Below are 13,779 nucleotides of genomic sequence, written 5' to 3' on the forward strand. Positions count from 1 at the left end.
CTTGTCGTGAATTCGACTACTCAAAATTTTGCATAACGTTTCTACCGACAATAATATACCGAGTAAACGTAATTAATATTTCGCACCTGCTTTCTCGTATAGCCGCACATTTATAATCATCACAAGACATGTAAAATCTTTGCTACACGGAGGGAAAGGATTAATCGAGTCAAGTGATGTTTGTTCGATTCAATCGAATGCTCCAAAAAGTCAAACGCGGCGCACGCAATACTCACTTAATTCAACAAAATACTTCAGTCGGACGAAATACTTGTGACAACTTAATTTCAATGAATTTTGTACCAAGAAAATGTATGAACGTTTTTTATATTGGAAATCTGAAATAGTTGTATCAAAACAAATTTAGCTTGCTTTAATTCATGTTTTGTTGAATCGAGAGTTTAATGGTTGAAATAGGCAATGAAATTTGTTGTTGAATCATTTTTTTTTTTGCATTGACTAAAGATTGAAGTTATTCGAGCGCGCCAAATGCTTTCCTAGAGTGATATCATTTATAAAATTCTAGTGACTCAAAATGTTGAAGGATTTACTCGATATTTAATGGATAAATCCCAAAAACTAGTTGTATATGTGTAACTATAAATTGAACATGTGCTAATACTTTTTATTTATTGATATCTGTATTGATTACGATAACTCGATTCCGGAAACACAACAAAAACTTCACTCGACTCAATAATTTACTCGATCACGACAAGAAAGCTTTTGTTGAATCAAAGAATTCGCTTGACTAATTCATTTTGACAAACTTACTTAATCGAACAACTAAGGAATACTAGACTGAAGTGAATGGGCAAAATCTATAATTAAGAATTCGTTTCCCTCCGTGTATGGTTACGAGAAAGGAAGTATAGGTAAAGTATTCTTAGCTTGCATAATACATCAATTTCTGCAGAGATCGAAGTGTTTTTTGTGTCCAAGGGTTTGAAAAAACCAAAAGCAAACCAAAACGAGGCAGAAAAATTATGAGAAAAAAAAATGTATAAAAGGGGTATTCGGGATCTAAATCAGATCTTACAGTTTGTGGAAACAACTGCGATTAGAATGAATTCATGAATAATGGATGAGTGGTTTATCGAAGCATCATCGTGGCTTGAGATATAAATTTTGGCTTCCAGTCTCTTTCCCTCTTTCTTGATCGCGGGATCTCTCTAGGCGACGTTTTGCTTAATTAGCTCAATTCCAGTTGACGTTACACGTGCTCGACGCTTGCGGTTGACAAACGGCCGCCGTGCGGACGCTCCTATTTGCTCAACGCTGTTTGCAATTTAAACTAAGCCTCTCTGTAAACACCGTAGCGACTCTCTACTAGTTAATAAAAGTAGCCTGTGATCTGCAAACGAAAACTTGCGATCAATATATCGGTGGAACATGCTTTTACCTCCGAACGATTTTCTGGAACCCTCGTATCTACTAAGAAAACGATGACATAATTCCTAAACACATGTTCCGATAGTAGAAAGTCATGTTCGTTTTCTTTTTTTTTTAACCATCTCGAAAAATATTGAGGCTAGACGTTGACCGTTTCAAGACAAAAAGTGAGGATGGTTTGTAAAACTTATTGCCTATCGGAACATCGTCTCGATAAGAATAGTATAATTACAGCCTGGAAAGCACTTGATCGGTTCGTCTGGAATCCCGCCAGTCGAGTAAAATAAAGTCGCACACCGGAAATGGAAATGGACACCGGCCGTTGTGATTGTAAATTATGTAAAAAATTCTTATAAACGTCTTTCAAGGGCAGAAGGTCGTATTTTTCAGAGCTCATTAAATTATCTTGTGAAATTTTTCCAATTTTCGACAAGTTTGATCTTTTTTTATTTCAAAACAAGTCGTAGGGGAAAGATATGACAGAGTTACGGAAACGTCACCTAAATGTGGAAAAAAATGTATTTTTCCTGGTTGTGAGATTCCATTTATTTATTTATTTATTTATTTTCTCTTCCGATTTAAGGTCCTCCGGTTCTAAGCTGCACCATTTATCGTGTCGTAAATATGAATTTCATTCATACGAATCAAATCGAGATTTCTTGCAATGTCTGCACGATATTTTGCCACACCTTGCACACTACAGTTACATTTGTCCAACTATTCCGCAAAGTTACACCCTATTTCTTGGGTGAAACGGCTCATTGACCCGTGCAGATTACGCTCTTGTTGAGAATGGCTGTAGAGAGACGTACTGTTTTTTTTTTTTTTTTTTTTCCGTTCGCGGATTCAACAGTTATATAGCGTCCTTTAAGAACAATCTGTTATATGCAAATTGCAGGAACACCTTTATTTTCATCTACCATTTCCACTCCGTCATTCCCAGTCTCCAAGATTTCGTTTCATAAATTTCTTGATACCGTCCTTATGTTAATTTCGATTTAAATTAACCGAAGTTAGTCTTTTAATCGAAATTGCCGCACTCGACTTCGTCCGCATGATTTCCATAATTTTTACATTAGATTTGAACCACCCGAGAACGATCTACTGATTTTTACATAGATATAATTGATTTCGAAATCTGCATATGCAGATTGGACTGCATATCTTAGCCTTCTTCACTGTACGCTGTACATGAATTTTCGAAAAAAGAAAATTTATGGAAAATATGTATACCGGGAATTCTTAGTAAATGGGTTGTAAAATGAGTGAACAGGTATTTCCACACATATTCCTTAAATTCCTCTAAAAGTAAATAAAAACATTCTTAACAGATATTATGTATCTTTTTTCGTGCAGTGAATGTAGAAGAGGTATTCGAAAATTGGGAAGACTGTTCTACCGAATGCTCAAATGCAACCCTCCAAGATCAAGTCATAATTTTTCATAAACTGATAAGGCTTGATAAATGTACTGGAAAAAAGAAAATCTGAAGTCTTTCGAATTGATGCGGATGTTTCAAAGCACTTTAATCATTCTTTAATCAATCACCAGTAAAAGCTATTTTACGCCTGCTATTTGTTTTCCTCTTCTTTTTTTTTCTTTTTGTGAAAAGTACTCATAAAAGGTCTTTCTTTATGTAATCGCACCGGGAAGTCAAGCCTCTACATTTTCTCCGCTGACATTTGAGCGCCTTCAGTACTGAGTAAATAAATAAAAAACTCCGCATTTTCTCGCATTCTTTGCGGATGCCGTTCAGACTCGGAAGTTCAACATAAGTTTCTCTATAGAAGTGTTGAAATATATGTCTGTGTTCCATTAAATAATGGAATTCCTTTCGCTCTGCGGAAAAAGGAAAACGGATTCGAAAATAATAACAGTATAAAAGACAAAATTGTGTCGACAACAAATACAGTAGAAATCCGATTGCAATACCGTAGAACTTCGATTATCCGAACTAATTGGGACCGAGTCTAGTTCGGCTAATCAAAAGTTCGGATAACCGAAATGCAATTTTTATCTTCAGATGTAATAATATATGTACAGCACAAATTCAAATCGAAAAAGTTCGCATTAAACATCCAAATACATATTGATGAACCTCTTTCGAACGCCGAACGATTATTTTATTTTCATTTCACTTTCAATTGACGAACGGCTGCTCCACGTTTCTTAGCGAGCAACGATGTATATTTCGCACGAAAAATGTATTTTTTGAGCCGGCGTTCGGATAAACTAAGTCATGGTTCGAATAATTGCGGATTCGGACAATCGAGGTTCTACTGTAGTTATGGATCCTAAAAAAATGCGTAAGGTGAGGCTGCGTTATTTCGTTGACGACTTTGTAGCCTTCGAACAGAATTCATTGGTAAACCTGATGGATTGATGCCAGTCTGGAAATTTTTCTTCCTTCAAGTTTTCTTATTTGACAATTCAAAAAAATTCCAAACACGTTTGTCAGAATCTCCATCTTGTCGGAGAGGAGCTTTGTACGAAGAGGGTAAACGAAATGCAAACAAAATTCCCTTACGTATGTAGGTACATAGATATAGCTGTATTCGGTTTTCACGCTTTGCATGCATCCGCAGTTCTTTCTGTCCTGCGCAAAACGCCGTCTATATATACATATATACATTATACATATATGAGGAATTCCATGCGAAACGAACCGACGTTTGACCCTGACCATTTTCGATTTTGTTAAAAATTGTTTCTGGAATCGTCCCAACTCTGAAATTGTACCTTGAATTTTATCAGATTTTTTATCCAACTCGTTAATTGTTTACAAATATTGAGAGTAATTTTGAAATGGAGCTTTTTTAAAATTCTTAAAAACTTCTCAAAAATAATTTTATCTTTTCCAAACATTTCAAGACCCGGCCCATAACGGGCTGATTTTATTCTTTTCTTTCCTTTTTTTTTTTACCACTTTCAACTTGAAAATTCCTAAATTTTCTCAAAACTTCTATTTCTTACTTACAACATTTCTAGACCGGTTTCATTACGAGTTGATAAAAAAAAAGATGAATGTGCCAAAAAAATTGACAAAAATCGCTCCACAATGGAAACGGTCCTGAAATGTTCTGAGTAAAAAATAAAAGTTCGAGCATTTTTCGAGAATTTTCAGACCGCTCAAACAATATTTTAGTTGACCAAAAAAATGAAAAGTGCTGAAAATATATCGAAAAAAAATCTGCTCATCATGGTCCCGGTTTTAAAATTATTGGAATGGAAAATACAGTTTCTGTGAATTTTTTGAAGGCTTCAAAAATGATATTTTGCAAAATTACTTCGATTATTAATAAATAACTGAGCAATTGATAAAAAATCTGAAAAATGCAGAGAACTCTTTCAGAGTGGGAACAATTGAAGAAAATTTTTTTATACCATATCGGAATGGTGAAGGCCAGACGTTGATGGGTTTCGCATGGAATTCCCCGTATCCATATAGGAGCAATTTTGAAATTTGTATGTCTATCTAGTGCAGGTCCTCTTCTATTCGATCCTGTAGTGTGGGTATCGGTACTTGCCTCCAAACACCCACAAATACTGAATGGAAAATTGTTCCTGAGGGAACAAGTTCCGAAAAGTGTTATTTTATAGTTTTCGTGGCTGTTTTATCAATAGTCGGTAATTTTTACCGTCATTGCAAACCTGTACCTGTGTGTATACTTAAATAAACGCTACAAATAATTGACAATTTTAAGCTACATTTAAATACAGCAAGGGTTTCGAATTATATGATAGACGAATTATAATGTACAGATTATTTTATACGTGGGTTTTTCAAGAAAAAATGGGATATGTAAGGAGAATTTTTATCCGAAAATTGAATTCTTTGGCTCAAGTTCGAGCAACAATTGAAGCAGCTTCTGCCCATTGTTACTTTACCGATTGTATTTACCTTTGACTATTTCGCTGGGATTGATCTAAATAAGGACACAGTGTCACCATCTCTGTAGCCTCAACTTCAGACGTCTCGAGTAAGATCAGCGACGAGTTTGTCCTTCTTGATCCTTTGTATTTGGAAAAAGGAGAATGAAAAGAAAAAGAAGAGGGAAAATAAGAAGCGAAACAGTCCCGCCGAAAAAGCAAAAAGTGTCGATGCAACGTGACTGGAAAGCGATTTCATTCAAGCGTGTAATGAATGCTCTCCTTTTACCCTAAAACACGTTTTGTAACAACTTTTAAGATTTCCATTTCGCAATATGTCCCCGTCGCGAAGGTCGCGGGGAGAGACGTGTATTCAAAGAAGATTTCCTTTTCATACTCGTATCAAACAGAAACGGAGATTTCATTTGCTTCAAAAAGTATTTTCAACTCGCTTCTGACTCCCTTTTCTCGAACGAATATAGTCCAACTTGTACAAGTGTGGTAGGTACCTAAGTATGCATACCTAGTTCAACAATGTTCAGGTGCACACTTGATAGGATCAAATGTTAGTGCTTTCCCAGTATTTTATCAACATCTGTTTCTTCCAGCAACTTCAAGCACTGTTATTATTAAATAAAATAAATTACGTTCTAATATTTTGTCAAGACGATTGAATTATCTTCGAAAATGATGCTTAAAAAATTAGAAATTAATACAATCAACAACTGCAACGACAACAACAGCAACATTCGCAATAATAATCCGTGCCCTACCAAAGCGTGAAACGTTTGTTTACGATATGAGTATTTGGGGTGATTCAAACTGTCTGTTTGTTCGAGCCTTAGCAATTAAGAAAGCCTACCAAGTATTGACGCAGGTAAACACAACAAGTGGTTTGGCCATTAACGCAGGCAGTCAACATCACAGGCAAGTAAAACTTATCCACGAAAATCAAATATTACAAGAATTATACTATTTTTTAATATTAAAAGGAGAATCAGCGATAATATCATTATAGCTGCTCCACAGACTTTTAGATAAGGGATCGGCTTACACTTCTATAAATCCATCGAAGGGGTAAAAAAAAAAAAAAAAAGAAACCGTAACAATGAAAAAAAAAAGTTTCACCGGGAGAAATTCTTGAACTGCAATTTCATCTAAATATTCCTGCTTTCGATTCTCATTCCGATTGCGATTTCGAATCACCTGAAGTACACGTAATCCATTCCCCTCTTCTTCGCACTTCTCCTAAATAAACTTTTTATCTCTCTCTCTCTTTCAAGTGCAGACTTTAAACTCATTACGCAAACCTCGAGCAGTTGATTTTATTATTTTATTTTATTTTATTCTATATTATTCTATTTTCGTGATTTTATTTTTTAAATTTTATCTCAGTAATATGCCCTTACTTCACTAAATTAGTCCTCTCTTTACTATTGCACGAGATAAAATATTCGCCCTGGCCAGTTTATTTATGTATTTTCTTATTTATTTATTTATTTTTTATTCTATTTTTTTGTCACTCATGTATCTATTGACTCGTCTATATTTGTTTTTGTTTTTTTTTTTTTTTTTAAATGTTTTCCAAGTGTGATTCTCAAATACTTGCGGTATATCCCGGTTTTATATTATTTACTCCGTTCTGCCTTTCGCGAATGTCGTTCTTATATTTTTATTTTTACACCTTACTAATTGTTTTTTCAATTTTCCTGTCCTGACAATCGTTATGTTACTTTTATCTATACTCTCATATTCTTGCTCATATTTTAACCTCTTTACTTATTTATTTATTTATTCATTCATTTTTCAACTAATTATTTCTTTATTTTATTTGTTATTCTACCTTTATTTTGTACTCACTTTCGGTCTATTTACGGTTATTTATTTTTATCTCCATCTCTAGTCATTCTTTTTCAATCTTAATTTTAATGTATGTCGATTTGTTGTAGTTTTTATTTGTATTTTATGCCTATAAACGTGATTAAATTGTATTTACTTTTTGTATGCTACCCGAGGCGACTTGTCCCAGGGCGAATAAACGCATCTATCTATCTATCAATCCATCTCTCTGTCTGTCTGTCTACCTCGATTAATTCTTACGTTTCATTCTTGTTTTTATCACTACTTCGTAGTATGTATTTTCAAATATCGGCAAATGTGATACTCTCGCATGTCAATGCGGAATGTAACGCACTGGTTTAGCGCTTGAGGGAATAAGTCCCGGAGCGTGAAATAAATATTGCTTTCTCTTTCTCTCTCCGCCTTTCCCCGCCTCTGTTTTTATCTTGGCAGGTCACGTGTCAGGTAACCCATCTTGAATTTAAAACGTATCTTAGGTTTCTGTAAAGCTGAGAGTAAGCGCGGTGAGTTCTTTCGTCTTTTTTTTTTTCCTGGCCGCATCGACAGCAACTACGAATTTTGTGTCTATATTAAACAAGACAGTTGATGAATTCGGATGAGTGGATTCGACCGGGAATTGATGGTTTGAACGGAATCTTAAAGTTTCGAACCTCCGACCGTAGTACAACCGACAGCCGAACAAACTCCTCAGAGTTCGTGATTTTTCTCACGTTGCCTTTTCAATTTTCCGCAAAACCCTTGTGCGTTTCACGAATCAACAATGATTACCTACCCCTTATAGTTTGATCAAGCAGCTCACGCAATTCACTTATCGTTAGATTCCGTTTTGTATTCCATTCGAAAAAACGGAAGATTGGATCTACAGCAACTATTATTTTTTGCATGAGTAAGTAGGCAGGCTGACGTAATACCGATTTTCAAATTGAAAACCATATCCCAAAGTGACTGTGGCAAAGATCTCTTTTGTCAGGTTATGAAATGGGAATAAATTCACAATGTTCGGCCGCAGCCACTGATAAATACAAAATGTTGATCATGTCTGATTATCGTCGTAAGTAATCAGAATCACGCATCACTCTAATCAGATTTTAATTATTGACGTACGAATTAACATATCATTTTCATTTACTTACAAATTAATTCCATCATACCCGGCTCCGATCCCAATGTGATCTATTCCAGCCACTTTTCGTATATGGTTGATATGCGCTGAAATAAACAAGGTTCATTATCATTAATTGTTTGCAGAGATGAGAACGACGGGTATATACGTTAACATTGGGATGATACGGTGAAACGATGGTTTCGATATTTGACGTGTGTAAACGCAGGCCGGAATTTCTCGGATTTACGATAAACGCATTCATATTATAGCTTTGAATACGAACCGACGCATCGTTAAATGGAACGAGAGTAATTAAATTATATTTTGAAGGCAACGGTGTTTGCAGTCAAGCCAATTGCGGGAATAATACGCTGATTGACGAGCCGTATGACATCAGAATCAGTATAATTTGACAAATTCACCGATCAAACCTGCGCATAGTTCGTTTATGTAACGAAGATCAGGACACCATAAACGTGAAGACATTTCCCCTGATATTGCGAGGTCTGAAACCTCAGTCCGACGTTTCTTGATCACGTCAGAATCCAATTGGTGGTAATTTCTATGTTACGCCCACGCCACGTTACGCTACGTATAAGAAATCGTAGTACAGACACCCAAGAAGCCACATTGGTTGCCTATCTGCGGATCGGAATGCATGCGGTATGTACAGGATACTGTTTTATCTCTTTTTGCACAAGTAGGTGTGTAAGCAAGTTAACTCGAGTTAGGCTGTTGTTGCACCCAAGGGTTCAATTATTCTGTACAGTGTACAGAAACTATTTGGTAAAGCGAGCCAGTCACAAGCAAATGTATAGGTATGTTGGTAGCCATGTAACAGTGTTCGGTGCGATACGCGGAGTTACCTCGAATAACTCAAGTGTTCCACTGATTACGTGAAAAAAGTTGTGTTGGCTTTTCAGTGAGGTAATTCGGAACCGAAATTATGGAAAGAGAGCGAGGGAGAGAGAGGGTGAGAAAAAAAAAAAAAAAATTTATCCAGGAGTTGACTGTCGGAATATTGTTGAAAACTGTATCTACCGGCGAATTCAAATTTCCCATCGACAGAATCGTGATGCTTTTTACGCTGTCAGTGATATTCAGACGGAACGAAGTTTTCCGCATGAAGAATTCTGGCAAATAGATTTGACCAACAAAAGACACGGTACCAGTTGGATCAGTTTCACGAACCGCTAAAATCCGACTACGTGCAAATCTCTCAGTGTTGTTATAAATGTATACGGAGAAAAAAACTTGGCGAAAATTTGGCTGACATGAGCAAACTCACCGGCAACGTCTTGGAGCGTCGATTTTTCTCCGCAACTGATGAAATGGGGATAAAATGAGACCATCACTATTCCTCCATTTCGAGCCTGTAAACAAATTCGCAGATGATGTGCCGAATCGGATTCGTCGAATGTTGCGCTACGCAGTGATTTTTTGATTAAACTATTCATGATTTTATAATTGCTCGATTCCTTTCTTTTTTTTTTTCTAAGACAAAGTTGTACTCGTTACGATTTTGCAAGTGAAACAAGAATATAAAATAGGTTAAAATAAGGAATGCCAGAATACCGCAACATTATTCACGAAAGATTAGTTTTTTATAAGTTTTTTCACATTGCACGGACAGTGAAGATTTTTTGCACTAATGTACCATCAACCATTTTTGTCTAGTCATGTCTGTGACAATTGAGTCTTGTTTTAGAATGTTTTTTATGAGTCTACGACGATTTTTCAGAAATCCTCCAATAAAATCAAATCAATATGGAGACTGCCGATGAAGTTGTTTCCTTATAAATATTATAGGATAGATTTGAATGACAAGTCACAGTGCTATGACGTCTACTTACGAGGAAACGTAGTGCATGATCAGGCACATTTCGCGAAGAATTACATAGGGCGTGAGCACTGCTGTGACTGAATATGACCGGGGCTCTCGAAGCATGCATCGCATCCAGCATAGTTGGTACCGATACGTGAGAGAGATCTACCATCATTCCCAGCCTGTTCATCTCCAATACGACGCTCTGTAATTTTTAATAATACATTAAATTCTTTTAAGAAATACATTTTGAGCCGACATGTACGTAGATATATGTTTATTATTAAAACTTGTGAGAATTTATCACGAGATCAAATATGAAAGACGAAGTTGGCAATTCCTTGGCGACTTTTTATACAACATAACAGCGCATTCTTGATATTTTCGTATCATTAACGAACTGCAATGAAATTTTTAATACCGTGTCAAGTATAAGGCGACTTTACGGTAAGCCTGTCAGTGTGATTTCAATGAAACGTTGAAAAATGTAAAAGAGCGAATCCTCGGTATGTAAATGAGGGATAAAATTTTGCGTCGGTGCCTGAATATTTGAATTCCTCTAGCTGAATTTTTCAGGGATGTTTATGAAACGCTGATGATACGTCAGCGAAGTCGTGTTTACTCGTAACGCAACTTATACGTACTAATTAATCATAGGAGGGAGAACCGCATGTTGGATATCCTGCAAGCGACGTTAACATCACGATTTCGCTTACAAACTTGATCTTAATAGTCATGTTAATTTGATACAAAAGTTATTTAACGAAGCAATTTGTGTCGGAAGAAGATATACCTGCTAATCTTCTGAAGAACCGGTGCAATTGATATGTGAATATAAATTTCTTGAAAAAGAGTATCAGAGAAGCGTGAAAAAGTAAGAAATCCAACTACATTGCGAAATGTTCAATCGCAACCGTGAAATATTCGATTAGCTGTTTTTCGCATACGTCTAATTCCAACGAATGCATTGTTTTTGCAACCCTTTCGATCGAAACAATAATTTCTTTAAGCAACGGAATGAACATTTGCTGCATAAAATATAAAGAATTTCATGATCTAATTCTAATGATCACCAGCTCGTATTCAACTCTGCCGTTGTTGAAACTTTGAGTATTTTCATACGTATAAGTCTAACTTGAACTTTTAGCAATTTTCTCGCTTGAACTTTTTACTACATTTCATTTACGGGGACAATAAATATCCGAATTATTAAGCTTTCTAAAGAGTCTGGTCTATTCTTAACGGTAATTTCGGGGCAAGTTACAGTGACGAACCGGGGCCGTTAATTTCCGAAGAATCGTTTCGTTACCTACCAGCGTACAGTCCATGCTGAAATTATCACGGTGCCTAACGCCACTCATTCCTGCTGCCTACAAGATTTAGTGCGTATAACTCGCAGGCAGACCCATGTTACTTGACTGACGCTTATTGCCGGTGCTGTCAGCGCTGCTTTGTTATATTCGAAACTATATTTTGCGAGTATTGCAGGCAACGCTGATCTCCAGGGTCAGAAGCTAGATTTTAGGGAATTTGGAACTTCGGTCCAACACCCTTCGGGGGTTAACTAAATCGTGGATTTTGATACCTTGGTGCTACTAATAGATTAACCGTGTCGCTCTTGGACGGAAACACTCCCAAGTTCGAATCACGGGAATATCGCATGTTTGAATGTTCCTAGAAGTGAAACTATGATCAAAGATGGCGATTCAACATCCCTTAACTCAGTTTTTGGTTCTGATCGTAATTGGGTGTGAAGCAAACTTCACAGCGCAGGGAGTAGATGAGGTCCCCAAGGAGAGGGAACTTTTGGGTCGGAAGGGGTATGAATTTTCTTCCTTTTGTGGAAGGATTTCGGTCAGGAGAGAGTAATGGAATGGTCTCCGTCCGCAAGGTACTTTGTTAACTCATGATACCTTGCCCATTATTGCCGTTAAATATTGCACACGTTTCTCTGGATTGCAACAGTTTCTTATAAAATATTTCTGCAAGTGCAGTTGATAAGCTTTGGATACCCAATAGAATGTTAGTCTCTTATTAAAGCGTATCATCACCTGGTCACCCTTATATCTCACAAGGAAAACTTTCAAAGATGCGAGTTAAAGATACCCAGATAAACAAAAAGAATGAGCCATTTTTGTACACCTCGATACCGATAGGAGATAACCCAGAAAAACACCTCGTATATTACACGGCTTATAACCAAGTTTCCAATCAGAAGTTAAGCTGGTTGTCCGGCATTGCCACCTGCGCCAAGCATCATCTGCCCGGATCTCGTATAAGCGAGAACTTCGCGATAAGGGTCCCTCGAATACCGAAACAAAGCGAAAACAGAGAAATTTCGGCCAGGACGGTGACAAAACAGTACCCTCTATATTAACGTGCGCCCTTTTCTCTATTCTGATTGTCTCAAGGTTCACCCTTTTTCCGACAAGACTGAAGAATTTTATGGCGCGCTGATACGGCCCCCGCATATAGTCATCAGTTAAGATAAATTTTCGACATTTGTCTTTCATAGAATAATGTAGACAATGTTGAAAGTCGATATTAGTCACTCGTAAAGGTCACTCATAGTTAGTTTGCAATCCTTCTGATTCGATTCAAGACAGTAATTTTTTACACTTCATTGCCTAGATTATAGTTACTCTTTGTTTATAAATTTCGATTTAATTATCGAAATTCCAAAGATCGTGTACAATAATCGCTGTAACATAGCTGTCTACAATTATGGTTTGGGACAATGAAAAAGCTTCGTCCTCAGTTAATCTCAACCCAATCAGAAATAGCATGTACCAGGATAAAATTCATAGCAAACTTGAGTTCCGAGAGCCGAGATCTCCGTGATAATCGTTGAATTGTCTTTTTAAACAATGGGAAAGAAAATGGAAAGGCAGGATCTATTCAATCAGTTGGACTATTGACATAAATATCCTATGCTATAAAGCTATTGGCGAGTTTATTTTCAAATTAAAATGAATATTTTAACAGGCTGTTTGGCAGACGATTAGTGATGTGGTGAAAACGCAAGAACTACGATATATTTTTAAATCAATTCTTCAAAGTCTCCTCATACTCTAATCGGTGATGATTTTGTAATCAGATCAAGCCGATGGTCAGATCGACTTCCGAAGGAATTGCCAACTGATGACACTGTAAATAGACGAAAAAAATCACGTGGAAGCTACATATTGATCGCAGTTATTGGTTTCAATTGTACTTTGATTAGATGATCAGAAATCGTGAAATGTATTGTGCACGTGTACATTTTGTGTCCTTCGTCGTTTTATTGGTCACAATGAGAATCAGTGCATTCGTTGCACGTCGAGGTGACAGATTGCAGTATACCTAACCTCAACTGTGCTGGTGATGCAGTGCTTCTCATTAATGCTGCAAAATCGTGTCGTAGGACAATTTACGGTAAAGATCTGCACATGCGCAATACATGCATCGGCTAAAAAGGAATAAACAGAAGTCGACGATACGTCATGATACTGCACGAGATCATCACATCAAAGCATTTGAAGATTCGCTAATGGCTGTTTATACTTTCATCTACGAAGAAACTTCAACTTCTGCAACCAATATGGCGTCCATAAGCTAAAAAAGTGATATTCTGCTTTAACAATGATTTATAAAAATGTAAGAAAAAAGATCTAGGCATTGCTTCAGGATCGCAGAAAAAGCTGTTTCAGTTTTCCTGACCAAAATTGATTGTTTATTATGTTATTTA

The 13,779-nt window shown here is 36.5% G+C and overlaps 1 protein-coding gene across 3 annotated transcripts in view; it reads right to left on the minus strand.

Moving 5' to 3' along the window:
- The window catches only part of LOC107218453 (dipeptidase 1), a 141,520-nt gene that overhangs the window by 36,337 nt on the left and 91,404 nt on the right, over positions 1 to 13,779 (minus strand). For 2 of the 3 annotated variants that reach the window (XM_015656332.2, XM_046738168.1), the window contains 3 exons: positions 10,081 to 10,257; positions 9,516 to 9,600; positions 8,256 to 8,331 (listed from right to left, as the gene is read on the minus strand). In XM_015656332.2, the coding sequence (XP_015511818.2) occupies positions 8,256 to 8,331; positions 9,516 to 9,600; positions 10,081 to 10,257 (338 nt within the window). Of the gene's footprint in view, positions 1 to 5,834; positions 5,883 to 8,255; positions 8,332 to 9,515; positions 9,601 to 10,080; positions 10,258 to 13,779 lie in introns of those variants that run through there. The other variant, XM_046738173.1, reaches the window with a different exon arrangement.

The sequence above is a fragment of the Neodiprion lecontei genome, chromosome 1 (assembly GCF_021901455.1).
Source record: "Neodiprion lecontei isolate iyNeoLeco1 chromosome 1, iyNeoLeco1.1, whole genome shotgun sequence".
In the NCBI taxonomy this organism is placed as follows: Eukaryota; Metazoa; Arthropoda; class Insecta; order Hymenoptera; family Diprionidae; genus Neodiprion; species Neodiprion lecontei.